Here is a 19211-nt window from a genome sequence, read left to right as displayed (position 1 = left end):
GTTTCTCTATTGGCTGCATGATACTACCATAAGCCCCTATGTTTACCATAACTGAGTCTCCTTTAATATGATGAATCCTAGCAGATTTTCCAATATTCGTAAGCAATAACCCTTTTTTTTCTGCGAGCACCCTCATTCGCCCGGTTTAAGCCATCAATATTTACCCATCAAATATATTTAGCGGATTTTTTATTCAAACTAACCGATTTTTATCCGTTTTAGAAGTGCATATAGCCGATTTTCCTTATATGCAACAGGCAACACTATTAATATACTTGAGGGAACACTATGTATATGGAGTGCAACATCTGATTGTTTTTCATATAGTCATATAGATAAGCCTTTTTTAATATAAATATATGGAGTTCCATACCCAAGTGTTGGACAGTTATACTTTATAAGAAGCTTTTTATGATTACAATTTAATGTCAATATATATTATGATGAAGATAATTACGTGTTTTACTCTAAATATGTTCCAGAGAGAATTCATTATTTGCAAAAAATATTACTTGTGAGAGAATATATAAATAAATTAATTAGTTTTGAAATAATGATGTAAAAAATCAGTACAAACAAAAAAAAAAATTGTTTGTTTCAAAATTGGCATTGTTTCAATACTTCCAAATAATGCCTTAGTTTCGAAGGAAGGAACAGGCACAACTCAGTAAGACCCTTAATCAAGTCATCATCACATTCCAATAATACTAATCAACTTTAGTTTGCCCTTGAATTAAGATGGTGGTTTTCTAATTGTTTTTACCCAAAGAAACATGGAATTACGTTGAATTACTCGAAATTTTTGATTGTGTGGTCTTCATAGTATATTTTTAGACAACATCTACACGATTAAGGACCCACCACAGGGGCATCCGAAGGATTATAATTTTGGAGGGTCCTTATTTTTTGGTATATGTTTGAAAAAAAATTAAAAAAATCCACAGCTATTCCTAAAAATTTTAATTTACCGTAAAAATATTCCAAAAATGAAGTTTCACATATTACATTTTTGAAAAAAAAAATCGAAAATCCATAGCCGTTTACAAAAATGTTAATGCTTTCGAAAATTATTTTAAATATTAAATTTTTTGGAATTTTTATTTTAAATATTAAATTTTTTGGAATTTTTATTTTAAATATTAAATTTTTTGGAGTTTTTATTTCAAAAATCCATTGGTTTTTGCAGATAATTAAAGTTTTTAGAAAAAAAAGTAGAAGATTTTTTTTTAATTTGGATATTTGGGAGGGGGGCTACAGCACCTCCTGCCCACCCTCTGCGGCCGCTCCTGCACCCACAAAGCAACGTCTTCAAAACGTCGCTGCTTTCCTTTATTCTGACTCAAAAAGTTTGGCATTCACACGAGAAAGAAATCTACTGAATCCGAGCTAGGTAAGACAGTTGATATATCTAATGAGGGGGGGGGGGCAATTGATTACTGCTATAAAGAGGAGGAACCCTCGACATTTTAAATATCATTAGTGTAGGGAAAATATTATAACTTATTGTTAAATTCATGTATATCTATTTCTAAATTTAATTTACACCATAGATAGGGAAGAGCTCTTCTTTATGTGGAAGATGTTAACACCCCATGACTTATTAAATAATGAACAAAAGAGTAGAAACACATCAACCTTCTTTACTTATAAGAGAATGGAAAATAAACACATTCAAGGAGTACAAATTAACTCCAATAGCAATTAGGCTGTAGAGGTAGTAGCGGGGTGGACGTGAATTAATTATAGTGGCGAGATTTTAAAGTTTAAAGGCAGTTGGCATCATACCTTGGAGTATTTAGGAACGTGGTGCGTATGCTGTCGACAATAAGTATTGCTAAAAAATGGAGACGACATTGCACTTCATAACATTAAAGGAAAAAACAGCTATATATTTTACAAGTTATTTAAAATATATTTTTTAATATAGCATAAATGACGTCATGAGGAACAAAATATTAGAAAAAATAAAACAAGGATTGTCCAATGATGGCGATAAAAAAATACATCATAAACTTTCATATTTGTGAGATAACATTTTTGCTAATCCAGCTTGGTCAGCTATATTCCTTTCACACTCTTACAAAAGATCCAAAATAATTTTATTTATTGATTCGTCAGGAGAAGGGGGAGTGAGACATATGGTACATCTGAATTAAGACCTTTTTTAATATCAGCTTCCTATTTTATGATTTTTGGAAGGGAAAATGAATTACTGCTCTAAACAGGAGGCCCTTGTTAGACGAAGAAGGTTCTACTATTGATTGCATAAAAAATTAAAATAATTGAAAAATTAAATTAGACTTTTTTTTCCAAATTTAATTTTTTTAAAAAGATACACAGCATTTAGAAAAAATACTCGTGATTTTTTCTTAAAAAAGGTAATTTTAGAAATAGAAATAAATATTTGCTTCCGAAAGAAACGTCATTAGATGAACTTTCTTTCAAAAAGACCAAGGGAAGTCTTGTAAAAAAGTAATAAAATATTTTTTTTCACGTCAAAAATGGCCCTACTCTTTATTTTCATGTGTGTGTGGGGGGGGAGGGGGCAACCGTGTAAGTTCACATTGTTTGTGAGAATATAAAATGTTATTCTCTGTAGGTCACACAATCATAAATTTTGGGTTAGAAAGGTCACTTACATGTTGATTGAGGTACAAGTAATTAGGGACACACCCTCCCAATCAAAGGGCAAAGAATTATGGACTAGTGTAATGTAATTAAGTGCGTAGAAACCCCATTAAACAGATGGCCGAGGTTTGAAAGAGAACCCAGAAGGATATTCAATATTTCTGAAATTAGAAATATCTACACGATGCATTCCAACTGTGATGTGGGGTAAAAGGGGTCCAATCTCCCCAACCGTGTCCCCACTTTCATTCTCGTCTTCCTCCAAGTCTACTGTTTTTTTAGATAAGCGTTTTCTCTTGTTGGGCGTTCTTCTTGGCCGTCGAGAGGAGAGGGATCGAGAGAACTCCTCAAATTTTTCTTTTAAATTTATATCTGAATGTTCACTTGGAGATTGATTGATTAAACTATCGTCTTCACTTTTGTTAAGTTCAAGTGCAGGGAGCGCCAGATTTCCTGTTTCCAAATTATCTTCATCCACTTCCTGTTGCCGAATAAATATAAGCATAAATGAATCATTGTAAGCAAATAAACAGGTGGTTAGATTGGTTAGTATAAAAATGACCTGCCGATATGTAAAAATACAAGAAACCGAAATTGAACGTAGTAATCAGGGGTGTTGCTAGGTTTTATCATTTGAGGGGATAATTAGCTCTAAAAATTATCAATATCGTCATATATTTACTTTGATAAATAAGTTTATTTTATATTTATGTATGTTACGACGGGCACTAGGGAAAATCGGGTATCTTGCAAAATACCCGGGCAATCTATAAAGTTTCCAATAGATGGGTCATTAGACGTTCATTTACATTCTCAGATAAAATGAGGGTGGGTAGTTTGATAATTTAACAATTCATCGCTAAGCAATTTGATCTTAAAAAATTTGATTAACATACCATTTCATTGCAAACAATTTGATTATCTAATGCAAGGTTGTCCAACCTGTGTGTTACCGGCAACATTACAGCCCACCTAATTTTTAAGTGTGGTCCACTACTCATTCTCACTTCAAGTGATGGTTTTTTTTTGTTTTTTTGCAAAATTGTCGCAATATTATCAAAACGCGTAGAAATTAATACCTACAAACATTGAAATTTATTTCAAGGTACCTCTTATTTTCTGAGACTCTAACAGTTTTCCCGAATTTGCTGTTTCAAGCAGTTTGCCCTTGATTTTGAAATATATTTGTATTTAATAGTTTTGTAATGTTTAGCCATTTTTCATGAAATTTAATTTAATATGTTTTGGGGTCTATTAAAATATTTAAAGTGGTAATGTATCAATTATATTAAAAGGTTCAAGATCCCTGATCTAATGTGTTTTCATTGAAATTTATATTGTATTCAAACAATCAAACTATAGTATGAATCAAAGACCCCTTTTAATTTCCTATTATACCCCCGCTGGCCAAAAAAGTGAGTCATTAGCGCCCACAGGTTGTGCAAGTGAACTTGTGCATGAAAGACTGCATCAATCACAATCTCGGGAATCATATGAGAGAGCAAATGTAGACATTCATGTGATGTGGCAACGTGACAACAAGACAAGTAAGTTGGCCGATGGACAGATTGTTCAGTATGACAAGAACCACTGTTTTCTCTGAGTTATTGGGTGAACTTCATACCAATGTAAGTTCATCCGATGAAGGTCGGACTTGAGGGCTTACATTTATCCACAGAATTTGATATAACCACAGAGTAGCATCTATATGAGATGTGGGGAAATATAGACCAGGAAAGGCCCGAAGTGGAGGGTATAGAGAGAACACTGGCAGATGACAAGAAATGTGCATTTTGTCAACAATCTGTATCTGGAGAACAAAATTGTTACATCTGCAGGCTTAAATGCTACTCTTCAGAACATTCCAGTGTTGCCATGTGGGGAAATGAAGATGATTGGGCATATCTAAAGTGCTCACATTTATAATCTGCTCAGGATGGCCAAGTACATTAGAGAGGAGCCTATCACAAGCATGAAGAACAAGCAAACAGTCCTCAAGACAGTTTCAGGCGACTAAAGTGAGGGAAAGTCCAAGTTCCAAGTATCGAACGTCGAAAAACTGATCCACACTACGTCTTGGATATTGGGATCAATCTAGCAGAGAACAAATAATATAGATGAGGGACCAAAAATGATTTCTTAAAACAGCTTAAAGTAAGAAACAGTTTGAGCATAGCGACGAGTCATTCCTCAGTGTTGATGGAGTTCCAAGAGAAAAAGTAGTTACATTGCGACTAACCGCATTAATTCTGTCGGATGGAAATGAACAAGGCTTTAAGTGGTGCAATTGCACAGACTCCAAACAAATAAGTTCATCTGTAAAAAAAGAGACCCCTCTGTAATAGTAAATGCCATAAAAAAGTAGTTTATTTGTTTATATTAAGGATATATCAAGTAAAAATATTAGATATGTTCAAAAAGATTATATTTTGAAATTAATACATTTGATGTTGTAAAGTATATTTAAATAAGTTTTTGTTTATGTCTATTTTGAAAAAAACTAATAAAATTTATATGAAATATACAACCGTGGAGTTTGAATATTATTTAATAGGATCAAAAATTCTAATGGTAAATGTTGATTAGATCTTTACTTGTTGCTGTAGTCATCCTGATATACTAACATTTTATCACGTTAATTCAAATTGCTCACCTTGTTGGCTTACATTTTAGTATTAAAAAACAAATTAATCCTTCAATTGCAAAGGAGCCGCATGACGGTCCTAAAACACCCCCAAAGTTACACATACCACTAAGTATAATACCGAAAAAAGTTCAATAACCTTGAGTTGTGTGAATAACAAATGTTCTTGATACTCAATGAACCCGATGGCAATGGCTAATAACACACCTTTTCAATCAGCGGCTCACTTGAACAACCCATGGACTGGGGAGTGTTAAAGGATATTGAAAGGGGTCTTTGATGCTCAGGGAAGCGGTGGCAGTGGGTAATAATCCACATTTTGGACTAGTGGTTCACTTGCTAAATCCTTGGTCGTGATGTATATTATAGGTTATTAGAAGAGGTCCTTGATACTCAGGATAGCGGTGGCGGTAGTGTTTGATCCACCTTATATACAATCTGTTCACTTGTGTAATTCGTGGGCCGGGGAGTATTACAGTATATTAGAAGGGGTCCTTGATGCTCAAGATAGTGATGGCGATAGGTTTTGATTTCCCTTAGGGACCATCTGTCCACCTGTACAACCTGTTGGCCGAGGTATATTTCTCAAAATAGAATTGAGTCTCTCCTGACAATTTCTTATAATAGAATACTTTGATTGTGTGAGTACAATATAAATTTAAATGAAAATAAACTAGAGTATCAATGAAATTGAATCCTAATCAAATCCTTAGTGATCCATTATAATCGAATGATTGCTACGGGCAATGTGCAAAATGTCCCTCAGAGCCCATCTATAAAATTTCCAATAGAGTGGTCAATGGTCATTTTAATTTCATTTACATTGTCAGGTGAGAAAAAAAAAAAAAATTAAAAAAGCAAAAATTCCATACTTTGAGGGATACAGCCAATAATAATTATACTAATTTTGCTAAACATACGGTCGGAGTGAACGTAAAAAAACGTCATTCGAGAAATATTAAAAAAAATGTGCTGAAAAATGATTTATTATAAGTCATAGGAAAAAAAAAATATTATTCTTATCTAGATTAGGATTTAGGCATCGCGCAATCCGTTTGTATAGGGCTCTGCAATGTCTAAGGTGGGTCCTGAATTTTGGGACACACCAATAGACCATTTATCTCTAAGCACTTTACATGTTGTAATCTTTAAACCACAATAACTTTCTCCTTTAAAATGAAGAGCTTCTGAGATTTAAAGAGTTTTTTGCTGGAAAATACTATGATAAATTAATTTGTGTAAGTATGAAAATTACGAACGAAGCATTTTTTCTTCCTAGACAAGAAACATTCTAAATTATAGAGCCTCTTTATTTTGAAAATGAGATTTGTTGAGGTTTGGAGATTATTAGATACAGAGTTCTTAGAAATAAGTTGTCCTTTCCCAAATAATGTATGTGAAAACCCACTTTTAGAGTATGAACCTTTTTAATAACTTAGGGTAACTGCGCCATCTTACGGCTATGCTTGTATTGTTATTTTATTCATGCTCAATGGAAATGACTACCACAGAGAAAGAAGAACATATAGCGGTCAAAATATATAGAAAACTAAGCCATATACCGAGAGTTTTTTTTTTAATCTGATCACTTTCAATTTTAAAATTCAAAAGAACTCAAAAGAGTTTTTCAACGGAGGAGATGGGTTTCTTTCATTGTTGGTGTAAAAAAAATGGCCTCTCCCCCCTCACAAGTCTCTTTTCACCCACTTTTTTGTATAGCTCTGTGGACAGTCTCGTATGAAACCCCGAGATTTCTTGTATAGGCCCGCATGGACTTGGGGGGATTGGTAAGTCTAGTTAGGCCTTTTTGACATACACGTTCATGTGTCATTTTCTCGACTTCTACGTAAGCTGGAGAGCTTAAGCTTGTCTTGTCTTGTAACTAATTGTTTATACTTAAATATATAGAAATAAGAATTAATTTCAAGCTCTCAACCTTCATTAATTATTGAATCAGTAAGTGTTCAGATTTCAATGGACCACCTGTTAACTATAAATTCCTTAAATTATTTATCGGAAAAGAAGATCAACCAGTCACCATGATGCTTGTAGCCATTAATAAGACTCCTGCAACGCTTCCTTTGGAACATTTGATACTTTTGAGTTAAGAATGACCTTTTAAAGCAAACTTCATTGACTTCGACCAAAAAGCCTTTACCACCATTGACATGTTATTCTTACTTTTCTTACAAACAATCTAGTCACTTAGTGGAAAAAAAAAAAATGGCCATATGCAGTGAAATTTAGCTAATCTATTCAAAAATCGGATTATTTGTCAATACGGAAGGAAGGAACAACAGCAGTGTCTATACCAAACCAAAAATGTTCAATACTGTCTTAGTGTTGAGTGACTTAGGGAAATGTTACATTTAGTTTCATAGGATAAATTTATATCACTGTCTTAATACGTTTTTCGCCGTATGCAGTCGGGACTCACAGGTTGGGAACTGCCACTCTATGGTGACAACGATTTGTAATGTAGGTAAAACCATTGTCATTTTAAGTAAATTTGAAATACTTTTTTGATAGAAATAACATAGAAATAAGTGATGATGCATCAATTCTCAGGCTCAATTGAAGAAAGTCAAAGTACTGACTAGTAATTATCATATGTTTTTGTTGACCCATTTACCTTTATCTCTGTAAATGTAATTGGCTGAGTGCGATATCTTCCTCTCCGATCAACTTTCTTAATATTGATCCGTTTGTATTTTTGAGTCCCTTCATTCGCAAACTAAAATGATGTGGAAGAAAAAGATATTTGTATTAGATATTGACTGGACTTGAATACAATATAGTTTATTTTTCTCTTTTCTTTTTCATTTTTAGACATATATCTATGCAGCAAGATATTAAATTTCAGGCATATTTAACTGCATAGGAATGCTTTCTACAATTAAACTATTCTTATTTTTTAAACAAAACAAATATAGCGGATCACATTTGGGACAAATGATGGGAATATGTTAAGTAAATACGAGGGTGGTCTGAAAAATTTCCAAATTGAACGTAAAGATGGCAGATCTCGTCAATAAAAGCTTGTCACCTCTATTCAGCATCTCTTGACAGTTGCTCATCAAAGTTTCAGGCATTTTAGACACACAGTTGTTATGCCACAATTGTTTGAGTGCGTCAGTGTGATTGTTTTGTGATTTTTTTTTCTGATTTTTTATCAGAGTCTCCTTGTAACTCTCCAAACTTCTCCAAGCGATGCTTACTATCTCTCTAACCCCTTCTGTCTGTAACTTTTATATGATAATTTTTCTCAAAAAACTCACATCTACTTAGTCAAACAAATGTTACATGACAACTACGTGTCCAAAATCCCTGGAGTATTGGCGAATAGCTGTCAACAGATGTTAGATAGATGTGACCAGCTTTTATTTACGAATGCGGCCATCTTCACGTTGAGTTTGGAAACTTCTCTAACCACCCTCGTATATATCCCTTAAATTCACTTACACCTTTTGAATGCCTTGAAAAGGGCTCTGGATACACGGCATCAACATGTTGAGACTTATTGTGAAGTCCGTCCAATTGATCCCTTAGATCGGGTGTCGACATTTTAAATTAATTTTATTGAAAGCAATTTGGTAAAACAAGATTTTTTTCAAATATATATATTTATAACTATTTAGAATGGATTGAAATCACATTTCACGTAGATTTCATGCTTTGTTCTTTGTAAGATTAAAAAAGCTTCTTGACTATAGAGCACTTGTCTTCATGTCTTCTTCATGCAATGAGTAGTTATTTTAGAATTGAAGCACACTTTTTATCCTTGATAACGAAACAAAACTAAGAAAAGTATATATTAAAAATTGACATTATTAGAGAAAGCAATTTTTCTTTGCTTTTTTCAAAAGCACACTCGTTTTAGTATGTTTTTTGAGTATTTTATCTATATACATACTTTACTTAGATACATGTGTGCTAGTGATGGCCTTCGGTCTGGAAATCCTAGACCGGTCTAAGATCATTATGATTTTTTGTGGATCGAACTAATTTGATCTGAACCGGTCACAAAAAAAATGACTTTTACACTTATTCTACAAATGAATCGCTGATGATGTCATGTCTATAGAAAGTGTGGGTCAAAAACTTGCTGCAAAAATGTAGGGGGAAAAATGGAACACCTGCACAATCTCTTCTGCGCCGATGTCATTGTCGAGAAAGCTACACAGACCGTTGGCATCTCCTTCCAGACTGTCTAAAATATGAAGAAGTCCATTACAGCCCTATACAGCCTAGAATATGGCTCACTTCTGGGATGCAACAATGTAAACCTTCTTTAGCCCTGCCCACAACACATTGGATGAGCAACAAAAAAAGGCATTAAATTAAAGCAAAAAATGTGCCCTAAAAAAAAGTTATTCGTCAAATTTTGCTCTCCAGTCAAAAAATTTTGCACTGTAGTAATTTTATTATTAAAAAAATAGCCTTTGCCCAATTCAGTCTCGTCAGCTGACGATACGTAGCTCAGTTAGCATCATGCCGTCATCATATGAGGAGATAAAGAGCTATAAGTGGAACGAGGAGCTTTCGAGGTCCGCCGTAGTCATGAATGCCATGTGCTTGTGCGATCACGTCTGCGCTGTTGTCGTTGCTGAGTAGGTTGCAGAGACCGTTGGCATCTCCATCTGGGCGGTATATAAATAACTGGACAGGCAGATTTGTTTAAAAAAGTTTTTGATGATACTCCCCGCATATCAGGGACCACCAGGATATATAAGACCGTAGGCCCGTACTAAAAAGAATGTGCATTATATAGAAGCTATAGAAGGGAACTTGTGGTTATTTTGATTCTCTATGACCGAAAAATCTATAAAATGTTAACAGGAGCATGAAAATACCCTAAACCCACATGCACATGCCATAAGATGTCCATTAAGGAGCTCCCCCTCCCATACAGTACCACAAAAACTTCTGCATAGACAATATGACTGACTTCAGGGATGCCTCCATGTGGCCCTTCTCCAACTCTGGCCTCAATTATATGGACTTTTCGGTTTGGGTCGTCTTTCAGAAAAATGTCGAACCCCCCCGAATAAAAAATAGGCGATATGATAGAAATTTTGTACCTATAACAAAAACACACCGTATGAATTATTTTTAAATTCGAATAAATTTTACTGGTGCCAGATTTAGCATTTTGAAATGAGAATATTATAACTAACATATGGTTATATTACTATGGCGAGCAAGGCTAAACATTCATTTATTTATTTTTTTCAAGAATTATGTGTTTAATATTATTTTTTTAACTTGCACTTCCTCGAAAGTTTTAGTTAGTGAGAAATACATGGTTATTTTATCTAGAAATGTGGCTAAGGCTAAGAGAGCCAAGTGAAATAAATTACATCACTTAAGTGGAATTCAAAACTTATGGGTACTTTAATAAGTAAGATTATTAATAAAGAGCCGCTGAGTGTATCGATCAGTGATGTGAATTGAGCTCTTTGGAATTCCATCTTTAAAAAAGTCACTGACCGACGCTCATTAAAAATTATAACTGAGAAAAGCATGGGCATACTGAACCTTTGGAAATGTGAAAAATCAGTTGTATCAAGGGTGTTTGACACAGATGCCTCTAACGTATTACTGTTGCTGGTATTTTCTTCAACAAGTATACTCTAGGCAGCATGTCGTCATCATATCGGTGAGGTGATGCTGACACAAATATTCAAAGACCTGAAAATAGAAACGTCGAAATCATCAGAAGTATCCGTCTTCAAAATATATCTGAACATTTTTTTAAGTGTGAGCTGCCTCAGAAAAGAAAAGATGACGACGCTCTTTGCTGACAGATCTAGTCTGTATATTCTCAATTGACATTTATTTTATTTCATCAGTATCACTTATATTCAGGACTTTGACTAGGATTTTTCTTAGACAACTTTGACAGAATGTTTTTTCTTCATTTATAAATGCCATTTGACAAATAAAATTTTATAAAAGTGATAAAAGACAAAATTTGACAGATACCAATTTAACAAAAGCGACAAATTGAAAATTTTTACAGTTATTATTATTATTTTTTTTTTTTTAGAAAAGAGGATAACTTTGTTGTTATTTTAAACAAATAAAAACTTTTTTTTTAAAGAAAGACACCATTTTGCATTCAGAAAAAAGTCTATTTCAAATATTTATTATTTTTAATTTATTCTTAATCCGATTGTAAAAATGGATCATAACCTGAAATCAGAAAAGTATAGAAAAACACTCTTACGCACAGACTGGCTCGTTGAACAATGGGACAATTAATCGGGAATCGGAGAATTGTGATTTTTTTTTCTCGAATCGTAATCGGGATCATCATGGGGAAAATAATGTTTAATTTGTAAATTAAACTACTTATTACTTTTCTAAGTGATGAAAAAATAATAGCCCCCTCAAAAATTAAAAAAATTAGGTTTTAACAAGAAAATTTTAATATTTGAAAAAAAGAATTCAAAAACTTTAAGATTTGAAATTTTTTTTATAAAAAAATAGTGGAGTTTGAAAATTTTTGCTAAACAATTTAATTTTTTGAAAATAGCCATAGGTTTTGAAATATTTTCCGCAAATTTAATTTTTTATGAATATCTGAAATGTAATGTAATTTTCAAAAAAAATTCCAAAAAATTTAAATCTCTTTGAATAACTATTTATTTTTGAATTTTTTCTCCGAAAGTTTAATATTAGAAATTTAATTTGTAAAATTTGTACATTTTTTTTTTTTTTTTTTTTTTGAGAACAGTTTGGGATTTTTGAAATTTTTCCAAGAAATTGTATTTTTTGTGAACAATAGTGGAGTTTGAAAATTTTTTGAGAATAGCCATAGGTTTTGAAATATTTTCCGCAAATTTAATTTTTTATGAATATCTGAAATGTAATGTAATTTTCAAAAAAAATTCCAAAAAATTTAAATCTCTTTAAATAACTATTTATTTTTTTATTTTTTCTCCGAAAATTTAATATTAGAAATTTAATTTGTAAAATTTGTACACAATTTTTTTTTTTTTTTTTTTGAGAACAGTTTGGGATTTTTGAAATTTTTCAAAGAAATTGTATTTTTTGTGAACAATAGTGGAGTTTGAAAATTTTTTGCTAAAAAATTTAAAGGTTTTGAAATATTTTCCGCAAATTAAATTTTTTATGAATAGTTGTAGATTTTTGAAAAAATTTATAATATTTAATTGTATATTTAAAATTTCTTTTTTTGTTAAATTTAATATTTGAAATTTAATTTTCCAAATTTTTTTCAAAAAAATTTCAATTTTTGGATTTTTTTGCAAAAAAAAATCCAAACACCAAGCCATCTCCCTTTAAATATAATCCTGTGGGCGCCCCTGATTGTAAAATTATATTTTTGAAACTATTATTTGAAATATTACAAAATTTACATTGGTAATTTTTACTATAATTGCATCAGAATCGGGATTTTTTTTTTTTTTTTTTTTTTTTTTTTTTTTTTGAATAGTCCTATCACTAATGCAAAATGAAAGAAAACTCGCTAAAATTCTTTGGCAAATCTATACCTGCAAATCTAAAGAAATCACCATTCCAACTAGACTAAAGGAGATGATTGTACGTTTCATGAACTCTATAGACTAATTAATTTTAATTTTATACCAATTAACCTGTGTTTTTTACATGATATGTTTGGTTGTTTTAATAAATAATTATAAATTATTTTAATCATTTTAAATAGTTGTATATAGTTAATTTTCTTTTGTACTATGTAGTCAAATGTCAGATGGTAAAATACTCATTATAAATTAAAAGCAGTACTCATTACATAATCATTCAACAATAAATTATAGATCATTAAACATTAATTAACATTTTAACGAATAAAAATATTTATAGGATCACTATTCAAAAGCTTATAAAGGAATCAAAAAAAGTTTAATACACAATTACTTTCTAATGCTCCCCCCTTTCATTTGGCAGACGCGTTGCCCTTCTAGTTATTTATGTCTCAATCTAGCATCTGTTGACAGTTACTCACCAAAGTTTCAGCCATTTTGTAAGCGCAGTTGTTATGTTACAGTCGTTTGAGTGAGTCTGTCAAAATGGACAAAATCGAGTATGGAGCTGTCATTAAATATTTCCTTCTGAAAGTGTAACCCTTAAATAGATTCAAACAATAACAGATATATAAAGGCTTGTTGTGTCAAAATTTGACACGTCTAAGTCGGTCAAACTTGGAGTAATTGAGCCCAAAACAAAAAGTGTCACATTAACAACTATTTAGCAGGGGAAAAAATGCAGAGTACTATTTGGACGGGTTACAGAAATGGGGGCATCCCTGGGAGTAGTGTTTAGAGTATCGAAGAGACTATGTTGACAAATAGTTATTCAGAAAAAATGTCTTGCATCTGTGTAAGGTGTGAAACTTTTCAGACGTCCCTCTTATTTAATCAATATTCCATTCATTGATATTGAACTCTTGACCATCTTCTCTATCCCTCGAAGTATAGCCTTATTTTTTAATGTTCCTTTAATTGGTCATGTATAAGTAAACATTATATATTATTACATTTACTCCATGAGACCTAGGAATCTTCTTTGAAGTCCATTTCCATGAAGATGATTCCTTCTGTAGGAACGACTGAAGCACCAACCTACTCATATTGAGTTCCAAGATAATAATTTCTCCAGGGCGCGTTGCTCATTATCTAGGTCGTTCAATGTATTGCCTTTTTATTAGTTTTTGCCTCGATCTTGATTGTCTGAATTTTTACAGTCAAGGCCTCTATGTTTAACTTTTCTGAGTGACTTTATTTGATAAAAGCAAGTGCCTGTCTACAGACAGCTGGACTGTAATTAACATAATATTGTCTAAAATGGTGCAAAATCATGATTTATTCGTTTATGTGAATAACAAAAATCTTTAAATTGGGAATTCAAATATTCGTATAAGGTAAAATACTGGAACTTTTGAGCTTAAATACTACTCAACCTTTTTAATATTGCGAGTTGGACTTAAAATGGTGAGAAAACTTTGTCGCCTCTGAGCTGCTATAACCAAACTTCGAGATCCGATTCGACCCACATTACTTTTCTGCAGAGCTGCGATGATGGAACCATAGGGGCCAAAGGGCCCCAATTCCCCCACTTTTGCGGAACTTTTATGATGATATGAATAAAAAAATTGTCTTTTGCCTAAAAAAAATGGCTTAAAATGTTACAATTTAAAGAACTTTAATTTTTCAATTTGTCATTTTTTAAACAAAGAAGGCTTTATTTTTCATTGGTTTGTATTATTTACACAAATATATACGCATCACATATAACATCCTTAAAAAATTAACGGGGAGAGCGAAAATAAATATGATATCACCGAGTTTAAAATTATCCAACTCAATTAAAGCCAACCATCACATTTGTACGAGTATTCGTTTGAAATATACAACATAGAAAAATATCTTTCACAAATGATTGATAAAAATACATGTAAGTTATAACCATTTTTCCAAAATATAGAAGCTTATTCCTACAAATTTTAACTCTAAAATTATTCAAAAAAGTGTTTGGTCTCTGACCGGAAAGATATGAGCATAACACAAACATATCACTCCTCTCATAATTTATTAGCGCCTACAAACTTCTTCATCTCATAAAAACTGATTCTCTCAATATTTTTTATATTTTATTCACTAATGAATAGAAAAATGGTCCATCTTCCTTAGATTAAAAAAAAATACATTTTTAATTAGAAGGTTCATTTTTAGCCCAAAACGTTGAAGCCAACTTGAAGATTAAAAAAATGGTCCTATTATTTATTAGCGACTACAAACTTTTTCATCTCATAAAAACTGATTCCGTAAATCAACTTCTTTTTTTTTAATTTTTTTCCTCAATAAATAAATAAATATTTAAGCCTCCTTAGGTGTTTTTAAAATTTTTCTCTGTCAGCTAGAAGGGGTGATTTTTTGCTGTAAATTGGCACGCAAATCTGCGATTCATTAAATCCTCTTTTTATTATCGACTACTATCTGTTTCATTTCATAAAAACTGATTTTTTCTATAAATTTTTATATTTTTTTCACTAATGAATAGAAAAATGTTGAATTTTTACAACGCCAGCTTAAACCCTCTAGAACATTATTAGAGCAAATTTTTTCTAATGTAATTAAGAAAAAATCATCAAATATATCATTTAAAAAAAGTATATATTTAGGGCGTTTTATGATTCACAAATTTTCTTATCGATAAGCTGTTGGAGCAACTTAATGCGTGGGGGAGAAAAAATATTAGAGGACTCCTTCTTTTTTAACTTACCTACATTATACAATTTGCCCCTTCTTCTCCACATGCAAATGCATTCCGGCACAAGTGGTACATACCCGTGACTGGGAGTGTGGGTGGTGGGGTCCACACGGAAATCATATGTTTGCAAATTATTTATGCCCTCTGAATTTTTGTGTTCATTTCAGGAATATATTAGCGAGATGAAAGAATACAGTAATTGATTCATGTTCAGGGGATCCACCTAGAGGTGGAAGTTGCAAATAATATTAAACTATCATTTGTTACTTTATATGGATGTAATACGGTATATATGTTCCAAGATGACCAAATATGGGTGCAAATGCTTTATCCAGTCTTACCACTGTTTGCACCATATGTCCACAGACACCACACAAGTAAATTACCGTATTATGAGTTGCTAACGGAACGTTTTGTAGGAACATTGCCATATTTGGTCATGCAGTGAGGCGTAGAACAATATTTGTGTACAATATATATATTAGCAAAGCTTTAGGAGCGTGAGTGGCAATAGTTTCCCTTTCCCAACAATAAGACTGGGATTTCCCATTGGGGGAGTTCTGGAGGACCCCTCATAATAGGTACTGAAACAAGACAATTACCCAAAAAGATATGCCAACTACATGCATTGTAAAGAAAAACATTTCAACACTGTTCATAGACAGAGAGAGTCAGACAGTGACACACACGTATAAACTATGGCTTCTAGTCCACTTACATCTGCCCGTGTTAAAGGTATATATGGCCTTATATTGTTTGCCGAGTATCTTTGAGTTTGTACAATAAAATTAGTAAAATGCCGAGAAAAAAAAATTATCCCTACGACTGGATTGAAATTAATGGAGGCCATGAATTTTGGAGCTACCTACCGGACGACAACAAAGTATTTTATCGAATATACCGGTGTAAGTACTCTTACAGCCCCCCCATTCAGAGACACTTAATGTCCGCGTCCCACATCAAGAATATGAATGTATACAAACAACATTTGACTCATGATGATTCTGACAACTTTAACACCAACCTCTTAAAGATGCTAGTTTCTTATAATATATCTTTTTTTACCGTGGAGATCCCAATTTCTCAAAGTTTATGAAGAAATACGCCGATTGAACCATCCCTAGTAGAAGGACTCTACATAGATTAATCGAAGTTGTCAGCGGGGATGTAATCTTCAAAATTGAAGGGAAAATTGGAGATAAGGATATTTTTATAGCTGATGATGAGTAAAGACAACCAAGAGCAATCAATTACAGCTATATTGATGCCGTTTCTTTGGTCGTTCTTATCTAATCAACATGATAGACATAAAAGTTGATAATGCCGTTAATGTTGCAAATTTTGTCATTCAGAGTATTCAACAAACTCTTGGTTTGGACTTTAAGAAAATAATAAAAATTTTCATTACGGATGGATCGTCCTACAGCAAAAAAGTGGGCGTAGACCGCAAAAGAAGCTACCCCCAATTGAAATATATTATTTGGGTAGCTCATGGACTCCATAATATGGCTAAACTTACACGTAATGAATTCCCAAAGAAAAACGAGCTCATTTCAGAAATATTCTTTTTTTTTTAATGCCGGGCTAAGAAAACGGAACTTTACTGCTTCTTACCAAATTGTCTTACCTCCAGCGCCTATTGTCTCACTCTAAGGAACTTGTTTGAAAGTAGTTGATTACTATTTCAATAATTTCGAAGTAATCAGGGAATATTTGAACAACCTTAATGAAAAAACCAACAGTCGTTAAAGCTAAGGAGATTATAAATGATGAGTTTATTTATGAAGAATTTATAATAATTAATGATAATCTCAGCCCAATTACAGAAGCCATTACCGCGTTAGAAGGAAGACTTGTTACTTGTTAGCTGGACTATTGCCGAACATTAAGGCGTAGATGTCAAGCTAGAAACTTTTTAAATCAGACTTTTGAAATTTTTTATTCAATTTTGATCTTGAGTGATTTGTAACAATTAAATTTTTCTGTCTTTTCTATTCTCTTAAAAGGGTAGAAACAGTACTAATCCATCTCGAATCTTGCACTGTTCCAGGATATTTTTGAAAAAAAATCAGGTACATAATATGGCCCCTTTTGTACAATCTGGACAAAGTCTATTCATCTCTGCTCTAACATTAATACAAATATTTATCTATGTCTGGTACACTTCCTTTGATAGCCACAATTGTTAAAGTGTACGTTTTAAATGAGCAGTTTGAAATTTGAGAACTGTATAAGATTTTTGCCCTTTTGATTTCGTTTTATAGTATTCTAATATATTTTTAAAGTCACTTCATTCATGTGAAGTCAACAAATAAACAACATCAAAAACAAATGATCCCAGAACACATATGATCAAGAGAAAAAACCGAAAAATTTCAATTGTTACAAACCCAGTGAGTAAACCCAGTCCTTTCGTCCTGAGTGGGAGCCATCGTAGTCATAGGTGGACGTACTAGTTGGATGAATTTTTAGTTTACGCTTCATTGTTTGGGGAGGCGTCGGGAGAAAAAAAGAAGGCTTTACTACTACATTGCACTGGAAGCGAAGTAAAACAATGGTTTAAGACATTAAAACTTACCAAGAAGGCAGAGGAGGAGGATTTTCAAACCGTCGTCAAACCCATGTCCGAGGCTTTTTCTCCCAAGGAGTCTGTGCACTTATAAAGTTATAGGCTTTCAGAAATTAAGGAAGCCTAAGGTCAGCCTATAGATGATTTTGTTACGCAACTCAGAGGCCAGGGTATATGTGGAAAATTTACCTGTAAATATTGCTCCTCATCTTTCGAGGATGAAATTATTTTGGGTTCCATTGTGAGACATACCTTCAGTCCTAATTTGAGTTCATCAGTCTTTGAGAATGGTTTGTCCTCTCTCGAGAATGCGATTCAATTGACCAGATCTATGGAGATTTCTACCCTCAATGCTAGTTAGATAGAGCGAAAATCTTTAATCAAAGAGACATTCAAAATGTGGATCCCCAAGCCTCCTGAAAAGAAATGTTTATTTTGCAACCGCAAGCATGTATTGTCAAAAAATGAGTGCCCGGTGAGTACCCAAAATTGTTTGAAGTATGGCGTAATGGGATATTTTGCAATGTGCAGCAAATCATTGGTCAAGTCAACTTCAGCCATTACTTTTCATGTAGATAACGGTCTTGAGGATAGGGCCTATGCTTATTTTGTGGTTGATGGATAAAAAAAAACATGTTTCTCTTGGATTTGGGTGTCAACGTCAACATACTTCATATTAAATTTGTAAAATTGGATTGCTTAGAAGAGAACCCTAGTTCCTTAGGGGTGTTTGGAGGTGATAAAGTCAAAACTTTAGACACAGCCTATTTTTGGGGTTCGATACTGTATTTATTTTAGTATAGTGAAACTGCTGAACCATCCAAATTGGTGTCACTCTCTGGATTCACAAAAATCAACGCTGAGATTTTTGATGAAACCCCAATTTTCAGAAGTATTTAAAGATGAAGAAGTTTCGCAGATGAAGACAACTAGATTCCAGGTTCACTTGAAAGAGGGCGCAAGTACGCGGTTATGTCAGGGCCACCCCTTACTACTTACCTTGCGTAAGAAGGTCAATGAAGAGCCTCGAGAAATTGTCGCTAGGGGAACATTAAGTCGTGTATGATCAGCCGACTGAGAGACCCCCAGTCAATACTAAAGCCAGATGGAAAA

General features: G+C 32.8%; 1 protein-coding gene across 1 annotated transcript; it reads right to left on the bottom strand.

Moving 5' to 3' along the window:
- Positions 1 to 1889: 1889 nt before the first annotated feature.
- On the bottom strand, positions 1890 to 9078 carry LOC121120261 (uncharacterized). The gene is made up of 3 exons (XM_040715110.2): positions 8735 to 9078; positions 7905 to 8006; positions 1890 to 3109 (listed from the first exon to the last, which is right to left on the bottom strand). Exons 1-3 carry the CDS (start codon positions 8834 to 8836, stop codon positions 2738 to 2740), a joined length of 576 nt encoding a protein of 191 aa, XP_040571044.1. The 5' UTR covers positions 8837 to 9078; the 3' UTR covers positions 1890 to 2737.
- Between the last annotated feature and the right edge of the window lie 10133 nt (positions 9079 to 19211).

This window comes from Lepeophtheirus salmonis, chromosome 6 (genome assembly GCF_016086655.4).
Source record: "Lepeophtheirus salmonis chromosome 6, UVic_Lsal_1.4, whole genome shotgun sequence".
In the NCBI taxonomy this organism is placed as follows: domain Eukaryota; kingdom Metazoa; phylum Arthropoda; class Copepoda; order Siphonostomatoida; family Caligidae; genus Lepeophtheirus; species Lepeophtheirus salmonis.
This window is presented reverse-complemented; position numbering and strand designations above follow the sequence as displayed.

Bases quoted from the DNA above. Each gene is read 5' to 3' on its own strand.
- LOC121120261 (XM_040715110.2), bottom strand. From the start codon at position 8,836: ATGTCGACACCCGATCTAAGGGATCAATTGGACGGACTTCACAATAAG. The intron at 8,007-8,734 runs GTAAGTGAATTT...ACATCATTTTAG, and splicing joins TTTCAAGGCATTCAAAAGGT to TTTGCGAATGAAGGGACTCA. The intron at 3,110-7,904 runs GTAAATGGGTCA...ATTCGGCAACAG, and splicing joins TTACATTTACAGAGATAAAG to GAAGTGGATGAAGATAATTT.